This window comes from Polyodon spathula, chromosome 4 (genome assembly GCF_017654505.1).
Source record: "Polyodon spathula isolate WHYD16114869_AA chromosome 4, ASM1765450v1, whole genome shotgun sequence".
Classification (NCBI taxonomy): Eukaryota; Metazoa; Chordata; class Actinopteri; order Acipenseriformes; family Polyodontidae; genus Polyodon; species Polyodon spathula.
In genome coordinates, this window is record NC_054537.1 from 55,385,548 (window position 1) to 55,412,242 (window position 26,695).

The 26,695-nt window shown below is 37.1% G+C and overlaps 1 protein-coding gene across 1 annotated transcript in view; it reads right to left on the reverse strand.

Moving 5' to 3' along the window:
* Nucleotides 1-26,488, reverse strand: part of LOC121314646 (SH3 domain-binding protein 5-like) — a 46,438-nt gene extending 19,950 nt beyond the window's left edge. The window contains exons 1-3 of the mRNA XM_041248101.1: nt 26,137-26,488; nt 16,449-16,511; nt 7,847-7,975 (exon numbers count right to left, since the gene is read on the reverse strand). Of these exons, the coding sequence (XP_041104035.1) occupies nt 7,847-7,975; nt 16,449-16,511; nt 26,137-26,217 (273 nt within the window). The 5' untranslated portion in view covers nt 26,218-26,488. The remainder of the gene's footprint in view (nt 1-7,846; nt 7,976-16,448; nt 16,512-26,136) is intronic.
* Nucleotides 26,489-26,695: the final 207 nt, after the last annotated feature.

Below are 26,695 nucleotides of genomic sequence, written 5' to 3' on the forward strand. Positions count from 1 at the left end.
ACGGTGACAAAGGCAATCTGGAACTACAAGACAACAAACTGAACGGAGGCTTTGACAAAAGCACAACAGGCACACTTAAAGCAACATTCCTATTCAAACTAATTACAAAATGTCCCTGACTCAGACATGTAAACAAATACCTAAAAAGAAAAAAAAAATATGTTATATATATAATATATATATATATATATATATATATATATATAATATACTATATATATATATATATATATACTTATATAATATCGGATACGATTTTTATATATAATCGCACCTTTATATATTAATATATATGCTGCGTTTTCTTCTATTGAAAAGTGTTAGCACTCATTAATTTGCTAAAAACGCTATGAACCACTTAGCTTGGAAATGGAAAAAGGGGTTTAATGCATTGGTGCGTTTTCTTGCTGAACAGTGCTCAGTGCACTTTTCAACAAACATTCAGTAATTACACAGTCGAGTGGACTGGATTGGACAGCAGGAGATCCTGGATTCAAATCCCAGCTGCTGATATGTGCTTTTTGTCAGGACTTTTTCACTGTACAGTAATGCAGACTAAGCATCTCAGCTTGGCCTCCTGAGGGGAAATTAAATATATAAAGAGACAAGTGCTAGACTTCAAATCATTGTAAGACACTACTTACATAAATGTATTGTAGATTTCTTAAATAAACACAATTTTCAGTTGTAATAAGATTACCAAAACTGGTTAGAGATTTAGGGGCCGATACAAGCTGCACTCCAGATAAGGTTTTGGGTCTGGGAGTTTAATTTTAACCCAGAGAGTAAAATATATTTTCAGTGGGTAAAGTGCAACGTTACCTTGAAGTCATGAGTAATCTCGATAAATACTGTACAATCTTTAATGCCAATGGGGTAGTGTTACAGAAATACAATGATTCTTGGTTGTAAATGTCCCTCCCGACCTGTGATGACGCTAAGCAGCGAGAACAGTTCCTTGGACAGGCTGGTCTGACAGTTCTTTCCCAGGGTTCAAGGGAAGTCGGCCAGCCTGGAAGGGGGTGAGACTCCGTTGCAATAACGCATTGACCCAGAAGGGAAATGACATGGCAGCAGCAGATTGGAGAGGCGGTTGCACTCGTTTACCAAGGGGTCATGTGTGACAGCATAAAAGGGGACGAAGAATTGTAATCTGTTCCTTCACTTTGGTTTGTGTTAGAACCTAGAAAAGGACTGTGAGAGACCCCAGTGAACGTAACTATATCGTGAGTGTTTTGTTTATTTTGCCTGTTAGTAATTTGTCTTGTTTGTAAATTGCCAGATGGCTAACACATTTCCGGAGCTGTCGCCTTGGGCCAGAACAAACCTGGAACAACACTTCACCACTGCCATGTTAAAACTTTTATCACCCACCACGAGCACTACTGCACCCACCCAGGACTGGTGACCGTGTTTGTATTTTTGTGGGGCGGATATTATTGTTTATTATTTGGGACGGCAATCCTATTGTTATTTAACCCGTGCAGTACACATTGTTGCATATTGCCAGGGGATCTGCATCCACTCAGCCACTTTATCACAGGTAGGCATTAAAAAAAGAGCCTTCCATTTTAACTGCAACATTACTTAAACCTTAGCGGTCCATTTATTCAGCACCTGTCAGGTGCATCAGGTCCAACTTCTTTTTGCACACGCTGTTTATTTTACATGTGCTGCTTAAATGTTTTTTTTTTTTCCACAGTAAAACAGGTTCTGCATATCAACAGGACACTCAGTAGTGCCTCTTCAGCCAAGCCCCACCCCTTGTTCGCTGTATTTTTCTCATAGCTCTTCATAGTCATGAATACTGATAAATCCTCTCCTGATCACTCGTTTTATCACCAAACCCCTCCAATCCAAGTCATTATTTTATTACTATAACATCTCAAAAAGCTCTGCAAATGTCCGTAATATTCTTTGAGCGCTGGGTGCGGAAGCAGTTATCTTCTTTGTTTTTCTTATGTACAGTTTTAATGCATAAAAATGGCAGGTACGCAGCTTATCTGGGCCACTGGATGTAAGGATACATGCAAAGTGATTTGCAGCTGCAAAACACCCATATTGCTGCCAAAGACTTGTTTAGCTGGCGTAAAGTGTGGTTTCTATAAAATGGAAAAGTATGTATTCAACCTTCAAATGACTGGAGTAAAACACATCATACAGAATACTGTATTTTCAAACGGCCTCAAAATAAATAAGGGAAGCTGGTCTTGTCAGAGAAAAGATTCAACTAAAGAAATACAGAACAAAGATAGAAATCAAGAAACAAAATAGGTCTCAGCATCCATTATTAACACCAGACAACAACAGCAACAACACTAACCTAAAACTGTTACAAAAAATATTTAAACCAGACCTGCACTACAATTACTTGAACAAATAACAAACGTAAGTAAACACGTTGAAGTAAATATTCTTAAAGCTGCAAACTATAACTATGTTGCAATGGCTAATTGTTGTTTTTCCCCATCTTCTCTCTCTCTTTGGCATTGTCTATGACATCAGCCACCAGAGCGATTCAGCAGCAGTCTTTAAATACAGCTCCTGCTGAGTAAGAAATGTAAACCTGAGAGAGCCTAATGCGAGCAAATACGTTACGGAGAGTTGTAGTTTCACCTAGCCAGGCTACTGCCCCTAGTTAGGTGGGTCAGCTTTTTGTCATACTACAATATAAAATATCCAAAGTTTAAAGCATTCAGTGAAAGTGTTGTTATTTTTGTGAGCAATTTGCAGTAGTATTTCTCCATTTTTTTTTTCCCTTCATTGTATAACTTGCATAAAGTACTGTGTATGTTGTGATATTAAGATTACCGTGGTATTTTTGACTTATAATACAGAGTATTGTATACTATTCCATCCCTAATGGATACTGCAGATTATACTGTAGATGTGATACTGCAGATTTAATACTGTCAAACTTGCTTAAAACGACCACCCAGGGGACTGTCTCAGCAGTAACAATTGGCAGGTGGTTTTAAAAACAGATTTGACAGTACGGTTACCCATTTTGGTTCTAGAGTTTAAAAATATAGCATCAGAACAAGACAGCTAGGCATTAAACATTAACATTTACAATTCATGTGCTCAGTTGGACTCGTGTGCACAGGATAAAACCTCAGCAGGCATCACTTGTATACTGCAGTTTGATTCATGGATTTGAATCACTTAGGGCACATTATCATAGACTGCAATGTATCCAGTCCGATTGCCTTTTTTAGCTGATGTGAATCAATTATGATGCCACTTGGTGTGTAAACTTATTCCAAGTAGTGTTTTCTGACTTTTGTTTAGGCTACCTGCAATTTTTCTGGCTGCACAGTAGAGCATTAAAATAAAGCTGCTCATTTAATTTTTTTAAACTTCTCGAAATTGAGCTGGCATTACGTCACCCCCATTGTTACACATGACTTCCCCTTTTGTTTTTTGTGTGAACAGTCCTACATAGAGAAACAGAATACAGCTGCTTATCAAAAAGGATAGAAAATGACCTTGTAGACCCATCAGCCATGAAGCTAATCATGAAGTGAAGAGAATCAAGACTGTAGAACTATCAGAACATCACTGTGCTGTTTGCAGGAGATTACAGCTGTACAACCTCTGGTTATTAAAAATCTGAAAAAGCTGCTTGTAAGGAAAAGAATCCATAGTGAACACACAGGAGAGACAGTTGTGCTGCTGCAATGTGATTTTACTGACAGATTGTTTTGAAGGAAGACCTTGCATCACTAATCAGACATTTAAAGTGAACTAATAGGATTGCAATGCTGTCACATTATATAAGAGTACAGTACACCAAGCTGCATAGTGTATATGATACAGCTTGTAATAGAGATAAGGGAGACATTTTCAATAAATAAACAAAATGATTCCTGATCAAATTACACAATCTCATGATGCATTTTATCCCACTATTGAGCATATCAATAACAACAACAACAACATCAAAAACCGATCAAACCAGCAGCACACATGCGCCCCATTAGAATATTAATAACATTATAGATGTACCATGAAAAAGCAAATTTACCATGAAATGCATTATATATACAAACTGCCCATGCACAGGTTCAGTATCTTCCTAGACTTCAATAACTCAGCTATACAAGAGTTAGTCTGTGAAAGGTCTACAGTACGTGTCCTAAAACCACACGGTGTGGAATAACATCTTAATATTGATCAGCCTAACCATTCTGAGGTCAGAATTCATGTAATAACAGAAACCACCAACATGACGGAGGAATTATCTGTGCCAAGCTGCATCACTATTGAATGAAGAAAATGAAGAACTAGTCAAGAGCGGCACACACTGTACATACATACATATGCACATACAAGAGTCATCTCCATTATTCCTTCTTTCAGGGGATGTTCATTTTCAGTCAGGAGTAACATTAGCCTCTTGACATGCTTTCATAAATCATAAGCCTGGAGAAACTGTGCCACTCTCAAATCCCAGTGCAGCACAGATATATACCGACCAACCAACAAATGTCTTGCTGATTTGGTCCACTGTAACACATCTGTGGGTTCGATCTGTCATGACTCACTTGCAATCAAGAGCTTTGTCTACTGTTGGGCTTTATGGACACGTCAATGCATTGAGGGACAAGCCGGTTTCACAGACACCCACTATGATGACTCTTGAAATAAACTGAGATTTTTCTGTATTTCCACAAAGCTTGAATAGGTCTAGTGGGTCACACGACACATGTACAGGGGCTTTTCTAATTTTACTTACGTTATACATTGCGCCTCATTCCAACAATGAATTGTGCTGAAAGACATCAAATGAAGTTCAAACTCTGTTTGGTTATCCCATTACAATGGAAGTCCTGTTTTTCAAGTTTTCAAACCCACCACTTTTTAAATTATCAAAAATGTGATGTCTTTGTTTGCCAACTATGAATCAGTTTCAGATCTCTGAAGAGCACAAAATAATGCAGCAATACATTTAGCAAAATACACCAAATTGAAATTCAATCTGTGGTATGTTAGATCTATGTTCATACAGAGGCTACTTACAGAATTCTGCATATGTCATCAACAAAAGAATGCAGTATTAGAAACAAAGTCTTTTTGTCTTGTTTTCTGCCGACACATTGGCTGGTGATTAGTGGCATTAGGTGGCTTCAAAAACTACAGCACAGTCACCCACACCGAAATAGATAATGTCTACAACTAAATGGGCTTTTAAATGCTCCAAACAAAAGCTGTATTAATTGTCTTCACTGCATCAGATTATTTACATTCCCACAATGTGTCTGAAAGTTGCTTTAAATAGATTTTTTGTCTTTACCTGTTCTATTGTGGAACATAGAGAAAACATGTAGAAAGATAATAATGTTTTGTCATACAGGAGAATTAAAACTAAAGTGAATTTAACTTAGAATGCAGTAGATCAACTAACCACCTCAGGTAGTGTTGAGAGCTTGTTGTAGATTACCTTACTAACCTTTTTTTCTAAAACATTAATACATTTTATAGATCTTGAAGTTTTTATGGAACGTACACATTTTTTATTTATTTATTTATTTATTTTTAATCGGATCAGCTGAAATATGCATAACATAAAATTACCTAGCTTTCAAGACCGCAAAGGTCTCTTCTTGGAAATAGTTCAGACTCAGTGACTCAGTTCATCATTGTTATTTGGCTCAACACTAATAATTGCCAGCTTACAATCAATTCAAACTAAAGCAGCAATTAGCTTTCTTAAGCAGGAAAGTCTTAGAGTGGCTGTGGTGTTAACAAGCAAGAGAAGAATCAGAAATTGAACTGAAATACAGTCACAGGTTGTTAGATACACCAGTTCCGTTAATTGTTTCAGTTCATATTTTAAAACACTCGGGAACTTTCTTACTCTCAGGGGGCTTGCCATTTAGCTGTTCCTATTTTTAAACACACAGCTGAGATATCAGATGTTCTGAACACTGTTGACATCACTGAAGAGTAAATATCTATATATATGATGCATATAATGTACCACATGATAAGTTTCGTTCATGTGGTCAAAGAGTAATATAATATAGCATTATACATCCCCATGTGTTGCTACAACTGTTTAGACAACGTACCTGTAATTTTTCTTTTCATTGTTAACATCCTGACAACTTTTTGCACTGCTAAATTCAAAGTCTGTTCCAAAGCTCTTTTCATAATGTCCACTCTAGTGCATTGGGGTTTGATATAAGTCCACTAAATCACTGCAGGAAGAGTGATTTAAAAAGAGCTTTGAAGTTGTAAGTGTAACATGTTGTCAGAAAAATTAGAGGTACATTATTAAAAAAAACTAGAGGTACATTATTTAAACAGTTTTAGCAACACGTGGGGACGTGTAACATTAGAACCCCGCTACTTACTCTTTAATATATAGTACAGAATGTCATTATTGTACAAACTGGAAGCGCACCTGAACCCTTAACCACCACCTGCTGCAATTCAGCCGTGAGCCTCTCACAAGCAGAAACAGCAATACTGGGTCAAATAGTGTGGTGGGTCAGAGCAGTAATTTGCAACAACTGTGGCTCTAAATATAAACCTGTGGAATGCATGATAATTGAAACTCATCATATTTGTGATCAAAACATTGTCTGCATTCTTGTTCTGACAGATGTGTGACACAAACTCAAACCGCTTCACATTTTGGAAAGGCAGACAAAACAACTGAAGAGCTGATTTAGGATTTTGAAATAATTTCATACAGTCATACAGTAATTACATAAATAATACTTTCATAAGGTCCTTCCTAAGGACCTCCAAACTGTGTCCGATATTCCTTTTATGGTAGTTACTGTTCCCAGAGCTGAATGAGTAGTAAACAGCTTTGCCAACAGATGATCAAGCTCTGGGGACGAGCTGTTCCTTATGACTTGCGTCAACATTAACATACAGAGGATACAGTATGTTTCATTTATTGTTATAGTCTCCAATGCTGTAACAAAAAATAATAGTGAAAGTGAAATCTTGTCAAGTTTCTGAAATATTACAGGTGTCTCTGGATCCTCAAAGCACAACTCTGTGTGTGTGTGTGTGTGTGTGTGTGTGTGTGTGTGTGTGTGTGTGTGTGTATATATATATATATATATATATATATATCTTCAAGTTATTGTAAAAGTACGCACAAAACGTCTGAACTAAATAAACAGTTAGGTTTGAGGATTAAAAGTCTGTAGGTTTGACTGCTGCCCACAGTTGACCAAGTCTAGACACAAGTGTACTCTAAAGCAGACTGGCAAAGGGCCTGGAGAGCAGGTAACCTATAATATGAAAGAAGGCGGCATGGGCAATGCACTGAGTCCAACCCCACAACAGCACAAACACACTCTCTTACTGGCCTAGACCACACCCCTGGGCCAGAGAGATCAGAGTATTCCAGTCGCTCCTGCTAATGACAGGCTGGGCCTCTCCACAGAGACAGATACACAGTGTGTGAGAAAATGTTTTTAAGAAACCTGTAAAATCAAACTGTACAATATTGAAATTATTGGGGACATTCCAGTCTTACTTTATCACAAAAGGATGCGATGGTGATTTCACCATTTCCTGACATCACTTATTATTATTATTCAAATTATTATTATTTTTTTTTTAAATGGCCATATATTTGCTCAGAGAAAAGAGAAAAACTCCTTGTGGGTGATAACCATCAACCGCACGCACGCCATTATGGTTTAATTTATTTGTTGTTCCTCGGGATTGGACTGATGATGTAATAAAAGGAGGGGGGGTCAACCTATGATGATGGTTGCTTAACGGGGGTGGGATGGGGTGTAATACTGGCCAAAACTTATTTGACAAACATTTCAAATAGAAGTCTTTCTAAAGTTAGTATTCAAGTGGCACTCACCTGCCGGGCTACTCTGCGGGCCTCCCAGTAAGGTTTGGACTCTTCCACAGTTTTTCCAATCTTCTTCACCAGCTCATCAAGCTTGACTGTAGCTTCTACCAATACGGAGCGGAACTTCTGACGGGCTTCCTGCAGACAACAACAGCAATCAAAAGCCAGTATATTTCAATACTTTATAATTTAAGGAAAACTACTATAACAAACTACAACATGAACCGGACGGCTACAAAGGTATTATGCACAGTATTGCAACAAAGATTAGAATCTGGTTTAAAATTAAACAGCCCACAGCTTTAAGGTTTAAAACATGAGGATGTCATATCAGACCACAAGCCTTTCTGGAAAACCCAACAGGCATTGACTTGTTTTGAGAAACATAGCGAAAACTCCTTGTAGCATAAGCAAACAATTTTACTTCCAAGAAAAATAAACAAACTCCAAGACTTGCCTAAAGGGTACTTTCCAAGTGGACAACTCATTCAAAACAGCAGACCAGCAAAGTAATAATTATAGACTACGGGTTATGTATTGCACTAGAGATTTTGTAGGTTTCAAACAATCTTTAAGTAAATATACAGGTAACTTATACAAGCAAACTCAAAATAAAAATAAACAAACATTTCAGATTTATCAAAAAATTGGCTTATGTATTCAAGGTTGTTTATTGTGTTGGATAAATGATAAAATTTACTAAGGTTTCAGTGTATTATATTGGTTATAATATTTACCAAACCTAAATGTGACCGTCTCTTCCTAAACAAAAAGGCCCCCACTGTGGTCTTGGCTTAAAAGACTTCAAGATGTGACCCCAAGCAAGTTTTATTGTTCTGAATAAACAAAAATGGTCTGCTTACAACAGTTAGTCTGGAGGATACTTCAAATATCTGTTAACATTAATATCAATTTCAAACCTTCGAAAAACAGACAGACAGACATGTGTGTGCGCTCTCAATTCTCTTCAACTTTCTCCATACTCTGGCCCGCTCTTGCCTTTAACTTCGGCTTGTAACAAACTCATCTCCGCTGGCTATTCTGCACCTCAACCAGCCACAAGGATGAGAGACCTTTGAAAGCTACAGCCTACCATCTGTAACTACCACTGCAAACTTCCAGCCTGACATCTTCATGCTTGTGTCCAACTTCTTACAAAAAGAAAGCTTTATGCTTGTATCCTGCTGGACATTTTTACCAACAATCTAACAAGGCCAAAACCAAGAATGAATTTATTTGAGGAAATCACAAGGAAAATAGAAAAACATGTTTTAAAACCATTGAAAACTAAATCATTCTTTGAGCTTTGCAAAATCTTTGGAACCACAAACAACTTTATTATGAGACTTAAACCTACTTCTAAATGAAAGTTTGGTAACTATTATGTGATGATTTATTGAATGTCTTGGTGCACAGAACTTCTGTAACATTGAAATAAACAAAAGTAATTTTACTTTAAAACTGAGTTAACTGGATGTTAAAAGCACTGTTAAAGTGGAACAGTGTTTAAAATATTAAATTAGCTATATACTACAAACAGAAAAAGGATATATTGAAGATATATATTAATCTTGGTATCTACATTGACTGGCTTAGATAATATTTTCTTTTGAGATGCTGTAATCATATTAACCTATGTAGTAACTATCCGCTACATCATACATCTTCATTTGAACGAATCTTAAACATTGCATATCCTTTTCCTATACCATCTTCTGTTCCACATAGATGGGGTAATAATTCAAATTATTTAAAATGTTGACACTGCTTCATGATGAACATGCAAGGCAATTTTACGGTGGTCCAAAAATGCAAGTCAGTGTCATCTTAAAGTGCAGGACAATCTAAAAATGGGCAGCATCTTAAAAGGGTGGTGAATACAAAATAGCACAATGGAAATAAAAACGTATGTTGGAAATGTTTCCTAACAAGCGCTTGTATATCAGCGCTGGCACACAAGTATGTAAAGAAAAACAGATCTACAACCAGTCTTGTTGCTAGGTTTTTTAATAATGAACCCGAATGCCATTCAATCAGATTGCGATTGCAACGTAATACAAAACTACATCAGGAATAAAATTATAGACAAATGTCTGCTGCTTAATGTTAGTTTATAAAAGGTATGGATTTTCTAAATGTCTATTACTAGTAAATTAAAGCGAGGTGTTTACAAGTTTAAAGGTGGCAGCCTTAATTACAACCAGGATTGTACCTCAATCATATGGCTATTATGGTTGTTAGATTCAGTTTATTTTCCTTAATGCTGAAACACATTTTGTAACATGAAATTTGGGTTCTTTTTAGAAACAAAGTGTTAACCTAGAAAATGTTATGGTTTTGTGAATATGGCCCCATATCTTGTGTATATGTAACAGACTTTTAAATATGCAATATTAACCTATACTTCACATTAAAAAAAAAAAAAAGCCCGTCCCACCAGAAAATCTATAAGAAAATCCACAGTCTGCAACCCTGTCTCCTCTTAAAAGCCAACAACAGGACACTCTTAAAAATCAACAACAACAAATTATTTGATTGAATAAAGTCCATTTCACAGAACAAAGTTAAGGAAACACACATCTTCGGATTTAAGAATTACAACAGTATACTGTTCTGAAAGTTGAACTCATAAAAAAAAGAGTGAAGTAAAGTATTTTTTTTATTATTATGTAGCATCACCTTTTCATAAATTAATACCATAATTATAGAAATTAAGCAAATTCCTTGGCCAAAACCACTTCATCAGAATGAACTGTAATGGGCCATTTTGGGTTTTTTTTGTTTTATTTTGAATGGTGTACATTTATGAGGGGAAAAAAAAGTGTTTACACCTCACAATACAATCCTTCTGCTTTCTGCATATGCACTTAGTATAACAACTAACGTGAAGCAGGTAAATTGCTATTGTTGTGACAAGAGCTTACCAGCTGTACCTCAATTACATAGTTTTCAGAGGTCTAGGATTTCTCTCTGTCACTGTTATTGGTGCAGCTGTAAAAATATCAGACAGAGGTGAACGGAGGCAGTTTAACTACTAAAACTGTTCATCAAGTAAAGGGTACTGCATCTTTAAATATCTCACAGCTATTTAAAATAAAGCCTAGGCAGAGCAAGTTCATAAACAAGTGATATGCTTGTTAACAGGCATAGCTGTAGATGCTGGGCTGACAGGTAATTGTCTCTGGGTGTTCTGGAGGTAGTTAGCTGATTTCAGTCCGTGCCCTATCACAGTTACAAACCAGAACATTCCTTTGCTAAACTGTAATCTGACTATGCAAATAATTAACCCTTACAGCCTCTTCATGTTTAATAATGAATTGCAAATGCGGGCATCCAGCAAAGGCACTGCACGTGGATGTATACTCGCAGGTTCGAGTCCAGGCTATGTCACAGCCAACCGTGACCGGGAGTTCCTAGGGGGCGGCGCACAATTGGCCGAGCACTGCCCGGGTAGGGAGGGCTTAGGTCGGCAGGGGAATCCACGGCTCACTGCGCACCAGCGACCTCTGTGGTTTCTGCAGTGGAGCCTCCAGTTTTGTGTTGTCTTCCGGCACTATAGATCTGGTGGCCTCGCTGTGGCCGCAGTGCGAAAATTGACGGATTGCAAGGAGCACGTTTCAGAGGACACGTGCCCTAGCCTCCTTTCCCTGAGTTGGTGGGGAGGTTGCGAGCGGTGAGCCAAGGATACAGATAATAATTGGGCACACTAAATTGGGGAGAAAACCAGGGTAAAAAATTGGAGATGACTAAATTAAAAATAAATTAATTAATTGCAAATAAAAATATATTAATCTTTCTGAGGTTACTAAGTGCCACTGAACTACAGGTCTACTTACCAGTTCTTTGTATTTGAACATTCTAAATTGTATCACATGGTTATTGAATGTATACCTGTAGCAGGGCGGTAGGAAAGCCCTGCTTAAATATGTTTATTTTTAGAACGGGGTCTCCCCCTCCATCCCTGTGTTATTTATTGTATTTGTTTATTGTGTTTTATTTTGTTTATAGATGTCGGCGAACGCAGTGGATTGTTTTAAAAATGTATTTATTATAAATGACGATGGGGCCGTATTTTGTTTGTGCAGCGTGCAGAAAACCCGGTCACCTGTATAAAAAGCTTGCTGGTCTCCACGTTCGAGGTGGCGGGGTGTTCCAGAGGCGGAACGAGAGTGGAGCCAGAAGAGAAAACAATTTAAAAGTAAAGACCAGTGAAGGCTATTGTCCAGCCTGATCGTATTTTGTGTTCGTGGTTTGTTTTGTTTATTATTTTATTTTTGTGCTCTGTGAGTAAGAGTTTATTTTTGTTTAAATATTTTAGTTATTTTTGTATTCTTTAAATAAAATGGCACACGCGCCACTGCATCGTACCCGTCTGTTGTTCCTCTTTCTGGTCTGAGTCACCGCAAAGCCATTTCCTGCCACAATACCGTATAGTCCTAATACAAATGTAAAAAATGCCTGGATTGCATCTCCACCCTAGATCTCTGCAGAGTACAAATCATGGAGTTGAAATGAGTGGTGTAGTGTCTGCTAGTAGCCTAAAAATAAAACCAGCAACCATGCAATAGTGTCATCATTTGCTTAATATTGCCCTGGATTGGGAAAACAGGACACAATAACTGCTAACAAACCATGTGAATGAACTCCAGAGTTAAGGATTTCCTGTTAAAATCCATCAAAAGGAAAACACAGCAACTGGTGCGCACTCAGAGGATGTCTTTGACACACATCTTCGAGCATGAAAAAAAAAAAAAAAACACGAGCCAGGCACTACTCATTAATATCTTAATAAATAAATATCTAATATATGAATCATATTTAATCTTCCAAGGACCTAACTCTGATTAACAAGCTTGGCAACAATAATTCTCTTGCTCATGCTAGCCTCACACTTACACAGTAGTACCTTTACAGGGGAAGCCCCTCCTCCATGTACATGCAACATAGTTTGACTGTATAACTAACCAAGTACTGATACAACAGAAAATCCATGAGCCTGCAAAGTCAACTTCTCCTGAAACATTAGGATGGTCATCTTGACAATCAGACAGGCAGGCCCTTCAGATATAAAAGTCATTAACAACAACCTAGTTGATTTAATAAGGTTCCCTTCACAGGTCCAACTTAACGATAACAAGTAAACATTGCAATCAAAATATTGTTTCACACATATGAAAATTAAACAAAAGCTAATACATTAGAATATCAAGACTGTTTACATTAGATTACTTAGCAGCACACAATCCACAGCTTTCAAAATGATCCTTCACAACTCTACAATACCATGATGCAGTACATCTCACTACCTGCTTTCCCCAAAGCTGTATGCCAAGAATGTATAATAGTTATTGATTTTTGTGTTAAAATGCCAAAAACATGAACAATCCATTCTTAACTGCACCTGGTAAATAGTTATTGATTAGAAGTACTCTCTGTTTTGTGTGATTTTACTGTTGTTGTTGCAAATGAAATAGGTCAGGTCCCTGCTATTTTTCAAGGTAAAGGTCAAACTACAAAAACTTCACAAAAGGTCAAAAGTTGATTTTAACTGTGACCTTGGCTCAACATTAGCACATTTCAAAGACCTAGAATCCTTTGAGAACTGAAAAACAAGAATCACAGAGGGCTAGTTTTCTTTTTGACCCATTTAATGGAAGACCTCATTGGAAAGGATACTTAATGCTTCAAATAGCTTGACTGGCAGCACTAGTGAGGCACAAGCCTAAATGTTTTTTTGCTTGACTTAGGTTTCCTAGAAGTCAAGTATAAAAACCTTTTGGCTATGAGTGAAAGCATGAAAAATATAAGGAAACTACAGTCTACTTTGATTCTAAACTCCTAACTTCACATTAAACACATCTCAAATTCCTACAATCATATTTTTTATAAATCCTGAACATTACTAAACAAGAAGGCAACCAGATCAGTCCATGAAGAATCACAGAGTTATTCCAATCCGAGAATGCAGCATACATAATAAAAAACAGACACGTGCAGTCTATTTGATTGCTATTTTAAATGTCAACTGCCACCAGTCACTCTATTATACTTGCAATCACAAATGATTTTTATGCTCACATCAATCTAATCACTGGTTTAAGAGTCACAAAATCCTCCTGTAGCAAAATAAAAAAATAAAAGTAAATACATATTAATTAGACATCAAAAATGCAAAGCCTTTAGGCAGGTATTTTTTTATTAACCATTCCCTTGCTTTCAGTTGTTGTTGGAATATAATCAGAGTGGATCACAGATGCAATTAAAAGGGAAGTGTTTCCTCTGCAAAGTAAATTTCCACATGCATTCCTCCTTAGATGGTCATACTCTTCATTATTGTATACCAGGGGTGTCAAACTCCAGTCCTCAAGGGCCACAGGGTCTTCTGGTTTTCATTCCAGCTTAAGCTCTCAATTAACATAACTGATCTAATTATTTGTTGAATTTGACATATTTCATATTTTTCAAGGTCTTTTACAGTTGATGGTTTTAAAAATGCACTTGATTCATGGTACACTACCTATGAAACATTTTGAGGCCTGAAGAGAAATGTTAAATGTGTCCAGTCAATCAAACAATTAGACCAATTAAGTAATTGAGAGCTCGGGTGGAACATATGCCAGAAGACACTGCGGCCCTCCAGGAAAAGAGTTTGTCGCCCCTGATGTTTACTGTACAAACAAGCACACAAGCATGTGCCTAGGACTGATATTTACAAAAAGCAACAGAAAAATACAATTACTCCAGTAAATTACTGTACAAAATTCTTTGTCTACATAGAAAAGAGAATCAAATGTACCGTGGCCACCAAATGCATTGTTTTTGGAGAATATAAAGTTCATCTGTTGTGTTTATCTAGAAATCAGAGGAACTCTTCCAATCAATTCCAGTCCAGGACCTTGTTCCTATCATGTACTTAATTGCTGAATTGAGCAGTCTCTAGAGTTTTGCACCAAACAGCTCTTCGGTTGTTTAATTTGAACCTTAGGAGTTCAATTATGTAATTAAGGACCTGTTTGGAACGGACAGCAAGAGTCCCAAGTGCACTTGTTTTTGTTTTGAACATGGCATTCAATTGGAATATAGGTTTCAGCATTTGATATGACTGTTTATGTCCCATAATGTTCAGCTTAACCTAACAGGTGGGTAAGAAATATGTATAAAACTAACCAAATATCAAGCAAGATAAACTACTAATGCAGTACTATATATTTGTCATGAAAAAAACAAAAGGACTAGCTAACAAAACACATAAATCCAACAGTAATCATTATATTTCTACACATTAAAACAAATTAAAAAATAAAAATACAAAACACATTCCACAAGCTGCCTTGATCATTTCTGCAAATAACTAGGAGGAAATTAGTTTGCAACACCAGACAATCAGTCCCCCCCCCCCCCCCCCCCCCCCCCCCCCCCCCCCAAAAAAAAATAAAATAGGTTAGTCTAGACAATATCTGTGATGCAAAACAGGCAATACTTTCTTGATTAATGCATCACATTAGTTTTTGTGTGTGTGTGTATCTGTAGTGAACATGGTATAATTGTATAGTGTCCCTGTTGTAGCCTTCATCTACACTTCTATTAAACTCAATTCATGTATCTGAACTGTTAAAAGCAAAAGGCTGTGAAAATTATCTTGGAATAATCTGGGACATCTTGGAAACCAGTTAGCCAGGCCCCAGGGCTCTCTTCAAAGTCAACAACATCTATTTAATAAAGCTCATGTCACAGAACAAAGTACAAGAAGTAATTTAATGATAACCAGTAATGATGAATCCAGGCTGAGGAATAAAACCAACGTCTTCAGAACAAGGAATTCTTAGAATAAACAACGGCTGGTCACTGGGGTGGGGGGGGGGCATACTTGGAGGTACTGGTGGAGTTAAACCAACAGCGTTTTAGGAAGGACTAGTTTCTTCCTAGTTTCACACCATGTTAAAACACATGATGTTTTAGCATGTATAAACCATCTAAACAGCTACCATGTGCCCCTAGGTTTCTTCAAACAGAGAACATAACGGGGTTAATTAATATTGCGAGAAATACGTGTTTCAAAAGAAAGAAGTTGGGATGAACTGTTACTTCCTCTGTTTCATATACAGGAATTTCAAATGAAAGATGGGGAAGAGAAAGCTATTTCCTACATTTTTGAGAACAGCTATGTTTCAGTGTCTGTCAGTAACCCCCAGGGCGGGGGACCAGTTTGTTTACATGACTTCTGCTGTGTGGTGCTTTGAATTACCGAATTTCCAATATTTCAATTAATACCCCAATGTCAGATCTACCATACATTTATAATCTTATATTTCCAATGCTTGACTAATAGAGTGTGCCATTCTAGAGTTAAAAAGTGTGCTTGTAAGGTAAATAAAATATCACATTTCCATTGATTCATTGGGTGGGGACTTGGAAAACCCCTGACCTAGCATGTTAAATCTCAATCGTTTCATAATTACAGTATACAGCTTCAGAGGCAAAAGTTCAAGATACAACAGCTGAATGGAGAATAACTTGCAGGTAAGTTATTCTCTCACTGAAGCGAGGCCAAACACCAGCCCCACAGTACTAATGCATGCAGGAGTCCTAATTTACCGTAACTCCAACATACCTCCAGTTCTGTTTCCCATCTATTGATGTCATCTGTCGACTGATTCAGTTTTTCAAGTTCCCCCTGAATTAAAGAGAAAGAGAAAAATAAAAAAAATAATAAGACTGAAGGAATCTGTATTAGGTTAAACCTGCAAAATCATCTGGCATCTTGTTGAGGAAAAATATATATATTAGAGGCTTAAAAAGTTTTTCAAAAAACAAAAATACTGGGATGACAAAAAAAAGGAAGCTTGACTACACAATTTGTATATGAAGTATATAACATGTATTGACATCTGTTGCAATAATTAGATATGTTTTATATATTGTATTATTTGGAAGTTAATGTGAATTATAACTGTGATTCTCTTATTTATCTCTGAAAGCTGGCTACAATTTAACAGGCAAGAAAAACTGAATTAGGCTATTTTTTTCTTTAAGGTGGTGAAATGCTGTATCTGAGAAATATCTGACGCAATTAAACAAGTAGCTACTACCAACTCAAACCAATCAAACAACCTCTAGGCTGGAGGTTACAGAAAAACAAAATTAGCTCTGCTGAGTACAAGTTAAAATTCAAGACAAAACAGTTACCTTGAAGCCTAATTCTTAGGGAGCATGAAATTTTCCGAAAAGGAGTTGTAAACATCACAAAAGATAAATTTCAAATATTTGACAAAGGAAAGAGAAATATGCACAAATACCAGAACATGTGACCTTTTTTGTTTTAAATGTACTGGGTGTCTTCCATTTTTTTATTACTTATATTAGCAACATCTAGTGATCATCTGTCGTCCTTTGGATCAAGTTTCATTTACTGCTCTGGCAACACAGTGTATGGTGGTATTCACCGCTAGGATAACCACTGCTACATGTCTTGAGCATTTTACAGCACCCAGGGGCCCATTTCACAAAAGCGATTTGCAACGATTCGCAATCGCAAGCACCTCGCAAATAAAAAATTGGGTTTCATAAAACTTTTGCAGTGCTGTGACTTTGCAGATTTTCACCAGAAACCTGTGACTGCCAGACAGCAACTGCAAGTAGCAATTTTCATCGCAGATCCCGTTTTAGGACATACCATGGCGCTCATACTGCTAGCTTGCTGTGAAACTACACTTTATTGAACAGATTTCTCAGGTAAAACATTCTGATGACAATATTAAGTTGTCTATATCTTATAACCCCCACCCCACCAACATCCACCAAGTAACAAAGCTTTGTTGTAGCAGCCACTTCCATGTTATTACCTGCCCCATGTTTAAATAATGAGACTAAATGCAGCTTGATTATCAGGCATGGCCCTAAACACTAATAAAAGTGTCAAGGTAGCAAGTGCGCTTAGCTGGCTATATATGTTTCGGCCAAAAGCATATTTTCAGCGGTTTCACTTTCAGAAAAGTAAACACTGATCAGTACACTTTCTTTAAATACGTTTGCTGCACACCATTGATTTTGTTATTCTAAAGGGCTGAAGGGCTTTCCTTGTGTATGTATATACAGCCTGTCACTTCTACACAGTTCCAAATCTCTTGTCAACAGCAAGGTATGGTTTTCCTCAATCAGCTTTAAAGCTTTTTCATCTCCCTTCTTTTTCCTTCTTTTAATTTCATTCTGCTCGCTAGATCTATCATCCTTATTTCAGCTCCTACCCAACAGTGTTTACTGCATCAGTGATCATCTGCAACTTTGTTTTCTTCGTGAGTCAAACTTCCAGAAAACTATCTTTTAGATAGTTATTTCTTCTTAAAAAAATAGCTTTCCTTTGCAACCCTACTATTATATTACCTTATCGGTCACTGTGCCTTAAAATGGATTACCGAGTTAGTGACTTCACTCATCGCAGATCGCAAAAGAGTGCAAGCAACGAAACTTGCAAAGTGCTTTATTAAACACACACAGCTCCGACCTGCGTCCTCGCAATCTCATCACAACCTCATCGCAAATCGCAGGACTTTTGTGAAACGGGCCTCTGGAATCCCATCTAGATTGCATCAACTAACTATGTTTAAGGGTAATCCCAAGATAACACCTGATAGGCCTGTGTGTATGTGTGTGTGTGTGTGTGTGTGTATGTGTATACACACACACACACACACACACACACACACAATTACAGGAAAGCATGTCAGAAACAAATAGAAAATTCATAAATTATGGGCCCTCTTAAGAAATCACCTGTGTTAAGAGGCCACTATTAGACTGTCCCTTGAGTGGTCTCTTAATACAGGTTTGACTGTATTAGGGCTGTCAAGAGATTAAAAAAATTAATCTTGTTTAATCTTGGTTTTAATTGCATATTTAATTGATACAGTTACTGCATCCATCTCATTTGTTTGTTTTATTACTGATGTTATTACTATTTATCTTATTTTAAAGTTCTTCTTATTACCTATAACGCCTTACATGGTCTTGGACCTTATCTTCAAGATCTGCTAACCCCTGATCGTTTCCTGAGATCGGAAAATCTGCTGACAGCCCTGAAATTAGTTTGAACTCTGTCAGAGCCAGGGCATTTTGTTATAAGGCCCCTTGTCTTTGGAACTTGCTCCCAATTCATATCAGGAATGCTAGCATAACTGAATCTTTTAAAACCTGTTTGAAAACATGCACAGGAGTTACACTTTAGTGTGTTAATAACAAGTACTGTAGTATTTGTTGTAATATTTATATAATTTTTTTGTTCATTACAAAAAGTTTTATTAAACAAGTTAACATATTCAAAACATGTTGTTTAGAAAAAACATTTGTAATCCCTAGAGAATGATTTTAGTTTTTAGAGCATAAACCAGTACACTTGAAAGAAGGTCATCCGTTCGCCACAGATTCCAAGTTACTGTATTTGTTTCTATTGGTTTGTATTAGCAAATTGTTATGGTTAAAGGGTAAAGCAGCACTACATGAAAAAAAAGAAAAAAAAAACTATCCCCCTTGCTGTTCTGAATGTATTTGGTCATTGTATAATAATCCGTATGCGTCCAAACATTTGCATAATGCCACACTGCCAATGTCCAAAATCATTCTTCTGGAGCAGTACTTCTGAGCCAAAAAACTTAACTTCCTCTTGTTCTATCAGATGTACTGGCGCATGCCCAATGAAGCATTGTGTAAGGTATATTACATCCACGTGGAAATACACCAGCCTGTGTGACAAACTTGGTCTGTCTAATCTTCCATAAGGAAGGAATTTGTACCTGCTTTCGTTTTCTGTAGTAGACATCACACTGTATATCTTTCCTTAGCATGTTGTATTTTGATGTATTATTATGATTAACGCTGCATTCAATAAAAATAAAAAAACACACACCTGTGCTATGTAAGTGGTTGCATGGAAAGGAAAACCAAGATGGAGTTGTTCTCATTTCCAACTAATGAAGGGAGCTACCCACAATTATAGCAGCACTGTGCTATTTCAATATACGTCCCAAAAGTCTTAGATATAGCTCCAGCTGATTCAATATTGCATTTTTTCAACCTTTGTATTTAGCAGAAGTTAACTGCGGTTAACATTGTCAGACCTATTTTTTATATATATATATTATATATATATAATATTATATATATATATATATAACACATGTGTGTTGTGTGTGAGGCAGTTCGTCAAAACAGAATGAACATTTCAATGTACCATTATCATTCAGTAATAACCAGAATCCCCAGACTTATGAATAACGTTGCAAGGTACTGATATATATATATAAAGCACAGACTTGCTGAACACAGGATTTTCATGTTCGAATATTCGCTCATAATTTAAATATTCGTTCAGACATTCGTTTGTTTGCAAAAAGTTAGAAAAATAAGTTGTGAAGGACTTACTTTATCACAGTGAATTAACTACAAAACAAAGGATGCCAAATAACAGTTCAACAAACGTTCTGTTTATTCCTGAAATAAACAGTATATAAAAGTTGACACGCATTTTATTTATTTTTTACTTTTTTTCATTCCTTTCCATTCCCATTTCTTCACAGTAAACAGTGGCCATAGACACGTTTTCATAAAGTAATAACACAAGGTTTACTTGTGCCTTTTTGTAACTGAACAAGCAAATGAAAGCTGACATTTAACTTTAAACACTTCAAATAAAACAAATGTGGAAATGGTGTTGTAAAATGAAGGGGAAAAAACTCAGTTTTGGTTCTTGTTTATTACATTCTACAAAACAAAGTTGCAACAAAAAATACATAATATATACAATCTACATAAAGTCACTGCACAACATATCCAGCAAGTTGGGCAGTGTTTAAGTGAAGCATTTCAGAATGACGTGCTTGCCTTTTTTCTGTCCCATGAGACTCTGACTCGCTCTAAAGCAGCATAATGCATTTTTGACCCATAGAGATCACTATTCGTGCATGTGCATAATCTGGTTTGTTCACTTTTTGCTGTCTAAAACTTTCAAATAGTGGCTCAAGAGCTGCAGTGCTGATCCTGTGATTTTTTTGTTTTGTTTTGTTTTTATAAATATTAATCTCACAAATACACACATACACACACACATACATATAGCAAGGTTTTCCTCAAGGATTTGCCCATAGCATGATGCTGCCACCACCATACTTCACAGCAGGGATGTTGTTACCTGGGTGATGTGCTGTGCTGGATTTGTGCCAAACATAACACTTTGCATTTAGGCCAAATAGTTCAATTTTTGTTTCATCGGACCACAGAATCTTTTGCCACATCTTTTCAGAGCCTCCACCGTGCCTTTTTGCAAATTCCAAGTCGGATTTTACAGGGAAATAGCTTTCTTCTTGCCACTCTTCCATACAGGCCAGATTTGTGGAGTACCTCACTATTGTTGACATATGGACAGTTTCTCCCATCTCAGCCATGGAACGCTGTAGGTCTTTCAGAGTTGTCATTGGCTTCTTGGTGGCTTCTCTGACCAAAGCCCATCTAACAGCTGCTCAGTTTGGGAGGACGGCCTGCTCTAAGCAGATTCTGGGTGGTTCCGTATACCTTCCACTTCTTAATGATCAACTTGACTGTGCTCCAAGGGATATTCAATGCCTTTGAAATCTTTTTATACTTCTCCCCTGATCTGTGCTTTTTCACCACTTTATCCCAGACTTGTTTTGAAAGCTCCTTGGTCTTCATGGTAGTATCTTTGCTTTAAATGTATTACCCAACTGTGGGACCTTACAGAGACAGGTGTATTTAATCTGAAATCATGTGAACCACTTTTATTGCACACAGATGGACTCCATTTAACTTATTGTGTGAATTCTGAAGGCAATTAGTTGCACCTGAGTCTATTTAGCAGTGTCATAGCAAAGGGGATGAATAATAAAGACTTTTTAGGTTTTTTTTTTTTTTTTTTACTGATTTTGTTAGTCACCCCCCCCCCCCCCCCCCCCTATTTTTTCACACATTGAAAGTGTTGTAGGTTGTGTAAATCAAAGGAAAAAAAAGAAAAAAAATCCCACTTAACCCTTTGCGGTCCATTTATTCAGCACCTGTCAGGCACGTCAGGTCCAATTTATTTTCACACAAGCTGTTTATTTCACACACACAGTTTAAAATATTTTTTTATGAGTAAAACCGGTTTAAAGGGCATTGCAATGCTAAGTGACATCAGTACTGCATCTCCAGCCAAGCCCCACCCCGTGTTCACTATATTTTTCACATACCTCTTTGTAGACGTGCATGCTGATTAATCCTCGCCTGACCACTCGTTTTATCACCAAACTCCTCAATAATGCAAACAAAGTCATTATTTTATTACTATATCATCTCAAAGAGCTCTGCAAACGTCCGTGATATTCTTTGAGCATTGGAAGAGGAAGCAGGTACCTCCTTTGTTTATGTTTACTTATCTCTGTATGGTGCAGCTGCTAGGGCTATTGCTCACACACACCCTTTTTTCAGTTTCATTCGGCTCCTATCGGTCTCACTCAGCCATTGAATGGTTCTCTCGGCTTTTTCCCTTGAAAAAACGACTAGAGACCTGTGCTTTACGTCTTTTCGATGATGTCGGACAGGGTCCGACATTGGACCGGAAAGGGAAAATCATAATGTCGGACCTGGTCCGACATAGGACCGCAAAGGGTTAAATGCATCACGATTTCAGGTTGTAACACAACAAACTGAGAAAACGTCCAAGAGGGTGAATAGATCCTAAAGGCACTGTACTTAGGGCTGCTCCGATTAAATAGGACCGATTAATCAACTAAAGATTTGATCACCGATTCATTTTTTTTTAATTTAATTGTGCAATTTTATTTTTGTATATAAAATGAAATCAATCAATAGAAGATCTGCATTTGTTCTGCGGTAGTACAATCATAAGTGTCCATAAACAGTTGCCCCTTGTTATACAGGTATCCAATCATGAGTGAGCAGAGGTGGGACATAATTGGGTGTTTAACCAATGGGAAAGTCAAAGATCTGCCCTGGTTTTAGTATCATTAGTAACCAGAGGCGGGACACAAATATGCTAGGGTGTAAGCATAGTTGAATTTCGCACGAAATTGCTTATTACAGAGACAGTTATTGAGAATTATAATGAGAACTATGAAGTAACATTTGGAATTACTTTTTACAAATTTAAAAAAAAAATGTCATAAGACAACGGAGACATTGTAGTCGACTTGGTTAAGAATCAATTTTCAACAACTTTCTCAGAAGAAAATGGAGACAAACCAGAAATGCCTGAAGTAATGAAGGCACCAATTCCTCAAACACAGGTAATTATGTAGAATTACTTTCTCTGATTTCTGACTATGACAGCATGTTAAGCAATCACTTGTCAATAACCACAGTATTCTCGGGCACCTATATCAAGATTCCGAACGGCTTAACCCTTCGGTGCCTCAGGTTCTGCTAGATGCAGAAGTACAAGAAGGAATTCAAGTATGTAGCTTCAGAATTGGGACCCATAGATTAAAAAGTTTGAAACTATGCAATGTTTTTCTTTTAAGCATGCTTATTATTTGAACAGAGCTTTTACCACTGTTACTGCTTTTCACATTAAACTAACAAAAAACAACAACCTGACTACTTGTGGCAAAGTGGTTTGCAGTGCACAGGTGTAGTGGTGATGTGATGACGACACAGAAGACAGACAACAAAGTTCACAATCCAAACAGGTTTTATTTTTTATAATCCTGGTCTGGTGACCACAAAGAATAATCCCAGGCAATACACAGCAATGAGTATTGCACTGTTCCAAACGATAATAAACACTGTTTGAAAGAATAAACACAGTAGAACACACACAAAGACACACACACACACAATAACAAGTCCAGAGTGAGTGTTAACATACTTGTGGTGACATACAATTTACTCGAGCACAGTTCTGAAGTGTTGTCTGGGTTTAGTGCTGGCCTGTAGCAACAGCTTGGATCGTGTTAGCCGTCTAATAATTACAAACAGTGTAATTAGATACAATAAACAAAAATAACACTTATTTTACAGTTCACCTTTCTTGGTACATTCTTAGCCATAACCAAATGAACAGATCACCTAGCCACGTCCCCTTTTGTACCATCAGTCACCCCTTGGTTAGCAAGTGCAACTGTTTCTCCTCCAATCCACGGTTGCCACATCGTTTTCCCTCTAGAGCAATGACTTGGTGTACTGTAGCCCCGCCCCCTTTCTAGATAGCCAACTTCCACCTAACCCCCTAGGAATTAATTGTCCGACCATCCAGTCCGAGTTACTCTGTTTCCTTTACACAGCAAATTCACAGGTCGGGAGGGAAATTTATAACCCAGATTCATTCGTTCTCTGTCATACTGCTGCACCACCACAGCACCTTCTCTTTGAATTTATTACATGTATAAACCACATGAACTACTATTTATACCTTTAATTTGTACCATTTTGTCTGTATGGTAACCTCTATGAAAAATATTATTCTGGAACCATAAATATGATTGCTGATTGTTGCGCAATTAATGTTTGGAGTGCTATAAGTGCAAGGCACCACTGGAAACCACGACATTACATTTTGGGGAAAAATGCCGGGACACCGGAAGAGTTAATTGGAAAAGGGGAGGATTCTGGTCAAACCCAGATGTCTGATAACTCTAAATCAAACCTCCTGGACATGCTGTGGAACCTGCGGCCAGAGCAGAAGAAGAACTGGAAGGACTAACGCACGTCACAGTGTTGTTCGTCATGATTCCATAGTACTTCCTAATGTTTGGGCGTAACCTCACAGCAGTGAAGTTTGACACCTTTGGTGTTGAGGGAATAACTAGAGAGCTGGCTGACTTGTGGAAGAAAGAGCTTTATATCCTCATAGCCAAGAAACTCAGATGTCTCAGTGCACACAGTCCAATGAGAACTTGGATGCCCAGTACAGACTGTCCACCACATCCTACTCAAACAGTTTAAGTTTTTACCCCTGGATCATCAAGAGTCAGTGGGGAAAGAATGCTGAGAAGATTATAGAACCCCCCAGTCTAAAAATGTAAATATGTGCGCGTGTGTGTGTGGGAGGGGGTGTTTGTTTAAAACAACTGTAAGAATCAAATTTGGTGTAAATTGGACGGTTGGATTTCAAAGATTTTTTTTTTTTTTTAAGTAACAAAAACGCTTATTCGCTGACAAACTTGGATTACTTTAGATGTGTAATGGCTGCAGTATATGATACTGACCTTAGGTTTAGGGTTTCGGTGTTGGTAGAGGATTATTCATTGTTTTATTAATCAGAGTGCAGTGTGCTGACAGGAACATTTGGTGGTACCTTTGTAAGGACAGCCACAGCCACACACACACGTAGCTTTCGGGTTAAGTTGGGAGAAAGCAGCAAAAATAGAATTATGGGTAATTAGGACATGCAAACCCAACACTACATGAGCCAATCAAATCAAGTGAAAGTCATCAGAAGTCTTCTACATTCACAGCATTTTAAAAGTCAGGGTACAGCAACTGCATACATGTTTCCCCCTGTTTGGGGATCATCAGTGTAACTAACTGTAGGCAGTTCCGACTAGTGAAAAGCTCAGGAAAGCAAGTAACCCTAATTGAAGGAAAATATATTTTGTAAATATATTTACATTTTAATATTCTTGAGTTGTTTTTTTTTCAATTTGTATAACTACTAACTACTTTAAAAATGTTAACGTCAAAAAAAAAAAAAACTAATGTTAAAGTATGATTTATATATCGTACAATATAATAATAAATATATTGGCATATATTCTATAAAACATTTTGTAATCTTCAATATATTGAAATCTATTAATCTATATATTACATCACATTTCTCAACATATTCAAATATATTTTCATTCAGTAAGGGAAATACAAGTAGCTTTCAAGTTAATAAAGTGTGTTCTTTTTTAATAAAGATGCAAAACATATTATAAATACTGTACTTTTAGCCGAAGCAACCATATAATTTACCATCTTTATGTTATTTGGCTAAATGCCAACACAGTGAGTCCAACACAACACTGTGTAACATATTAGCGTCAAACGACAGTTGGGGTCTGTATCTACTCATTAAACACAATACTCCATAATTAAGTGCATGCACTCATGCAAGCTGCACTGCCACATCAGCAAAATACATCCAATAATACGCAACCTTTACAAAGTCTCTGCACTTAAGGGTATCATTCTAGCTGTGAATTCGTTACTGTACAGAAATGGCACATATTCAACAATACGGAAAATCTACCAGACATCCCAAATGCAGACTGAGACTGCAGTGAATTTTTCTAAATAACAGGTACAAGTGTTACCTGTATTCTCGGATCCACTTCCTCCTCTTCTGGCAATTCATGTTCCTCGTCTGGTGTAGATCTTTTTTCTAAATTGTCCATTTTGGTTAAGTTTTTGTTGGTTTATTTTTTGTTAAAATCGGAACAAAGCAATGCCCCTAGTTGTGTTGTTGTCCCTCTCTTTAACCGCTGTTCCAGCTCGTTATTGCGTGAAAACTAAACAAAACAAACACATACACAAAGAATCAATTAATTTGTCTTCATTTGCAGAATAAAGGAAGAACACGGGTAGGTAACAATTGGAGAATTTACAGAATTACAAAAATGCGTTCCTCGTATTTCGCTGACAGAAACGAAATGAAGACAAGCCTTCCGTTTTGCCCGCCCCCTTCTGCTTTCATTGAGCATTTTTTTTCCCTTGGTTCTTTTTTCCTAACGAAGTTTAAATTTAACCACATCGTAACAGATGTTCCATGTATTCAATTAAAAAAAAAAAAAAAAAAAACCTACCTTGGCCTTCTGAAATGGCAAGGACGACAGGTTAATACTCTACTCATGTAGAGTGCAGTTATGCAGGAAT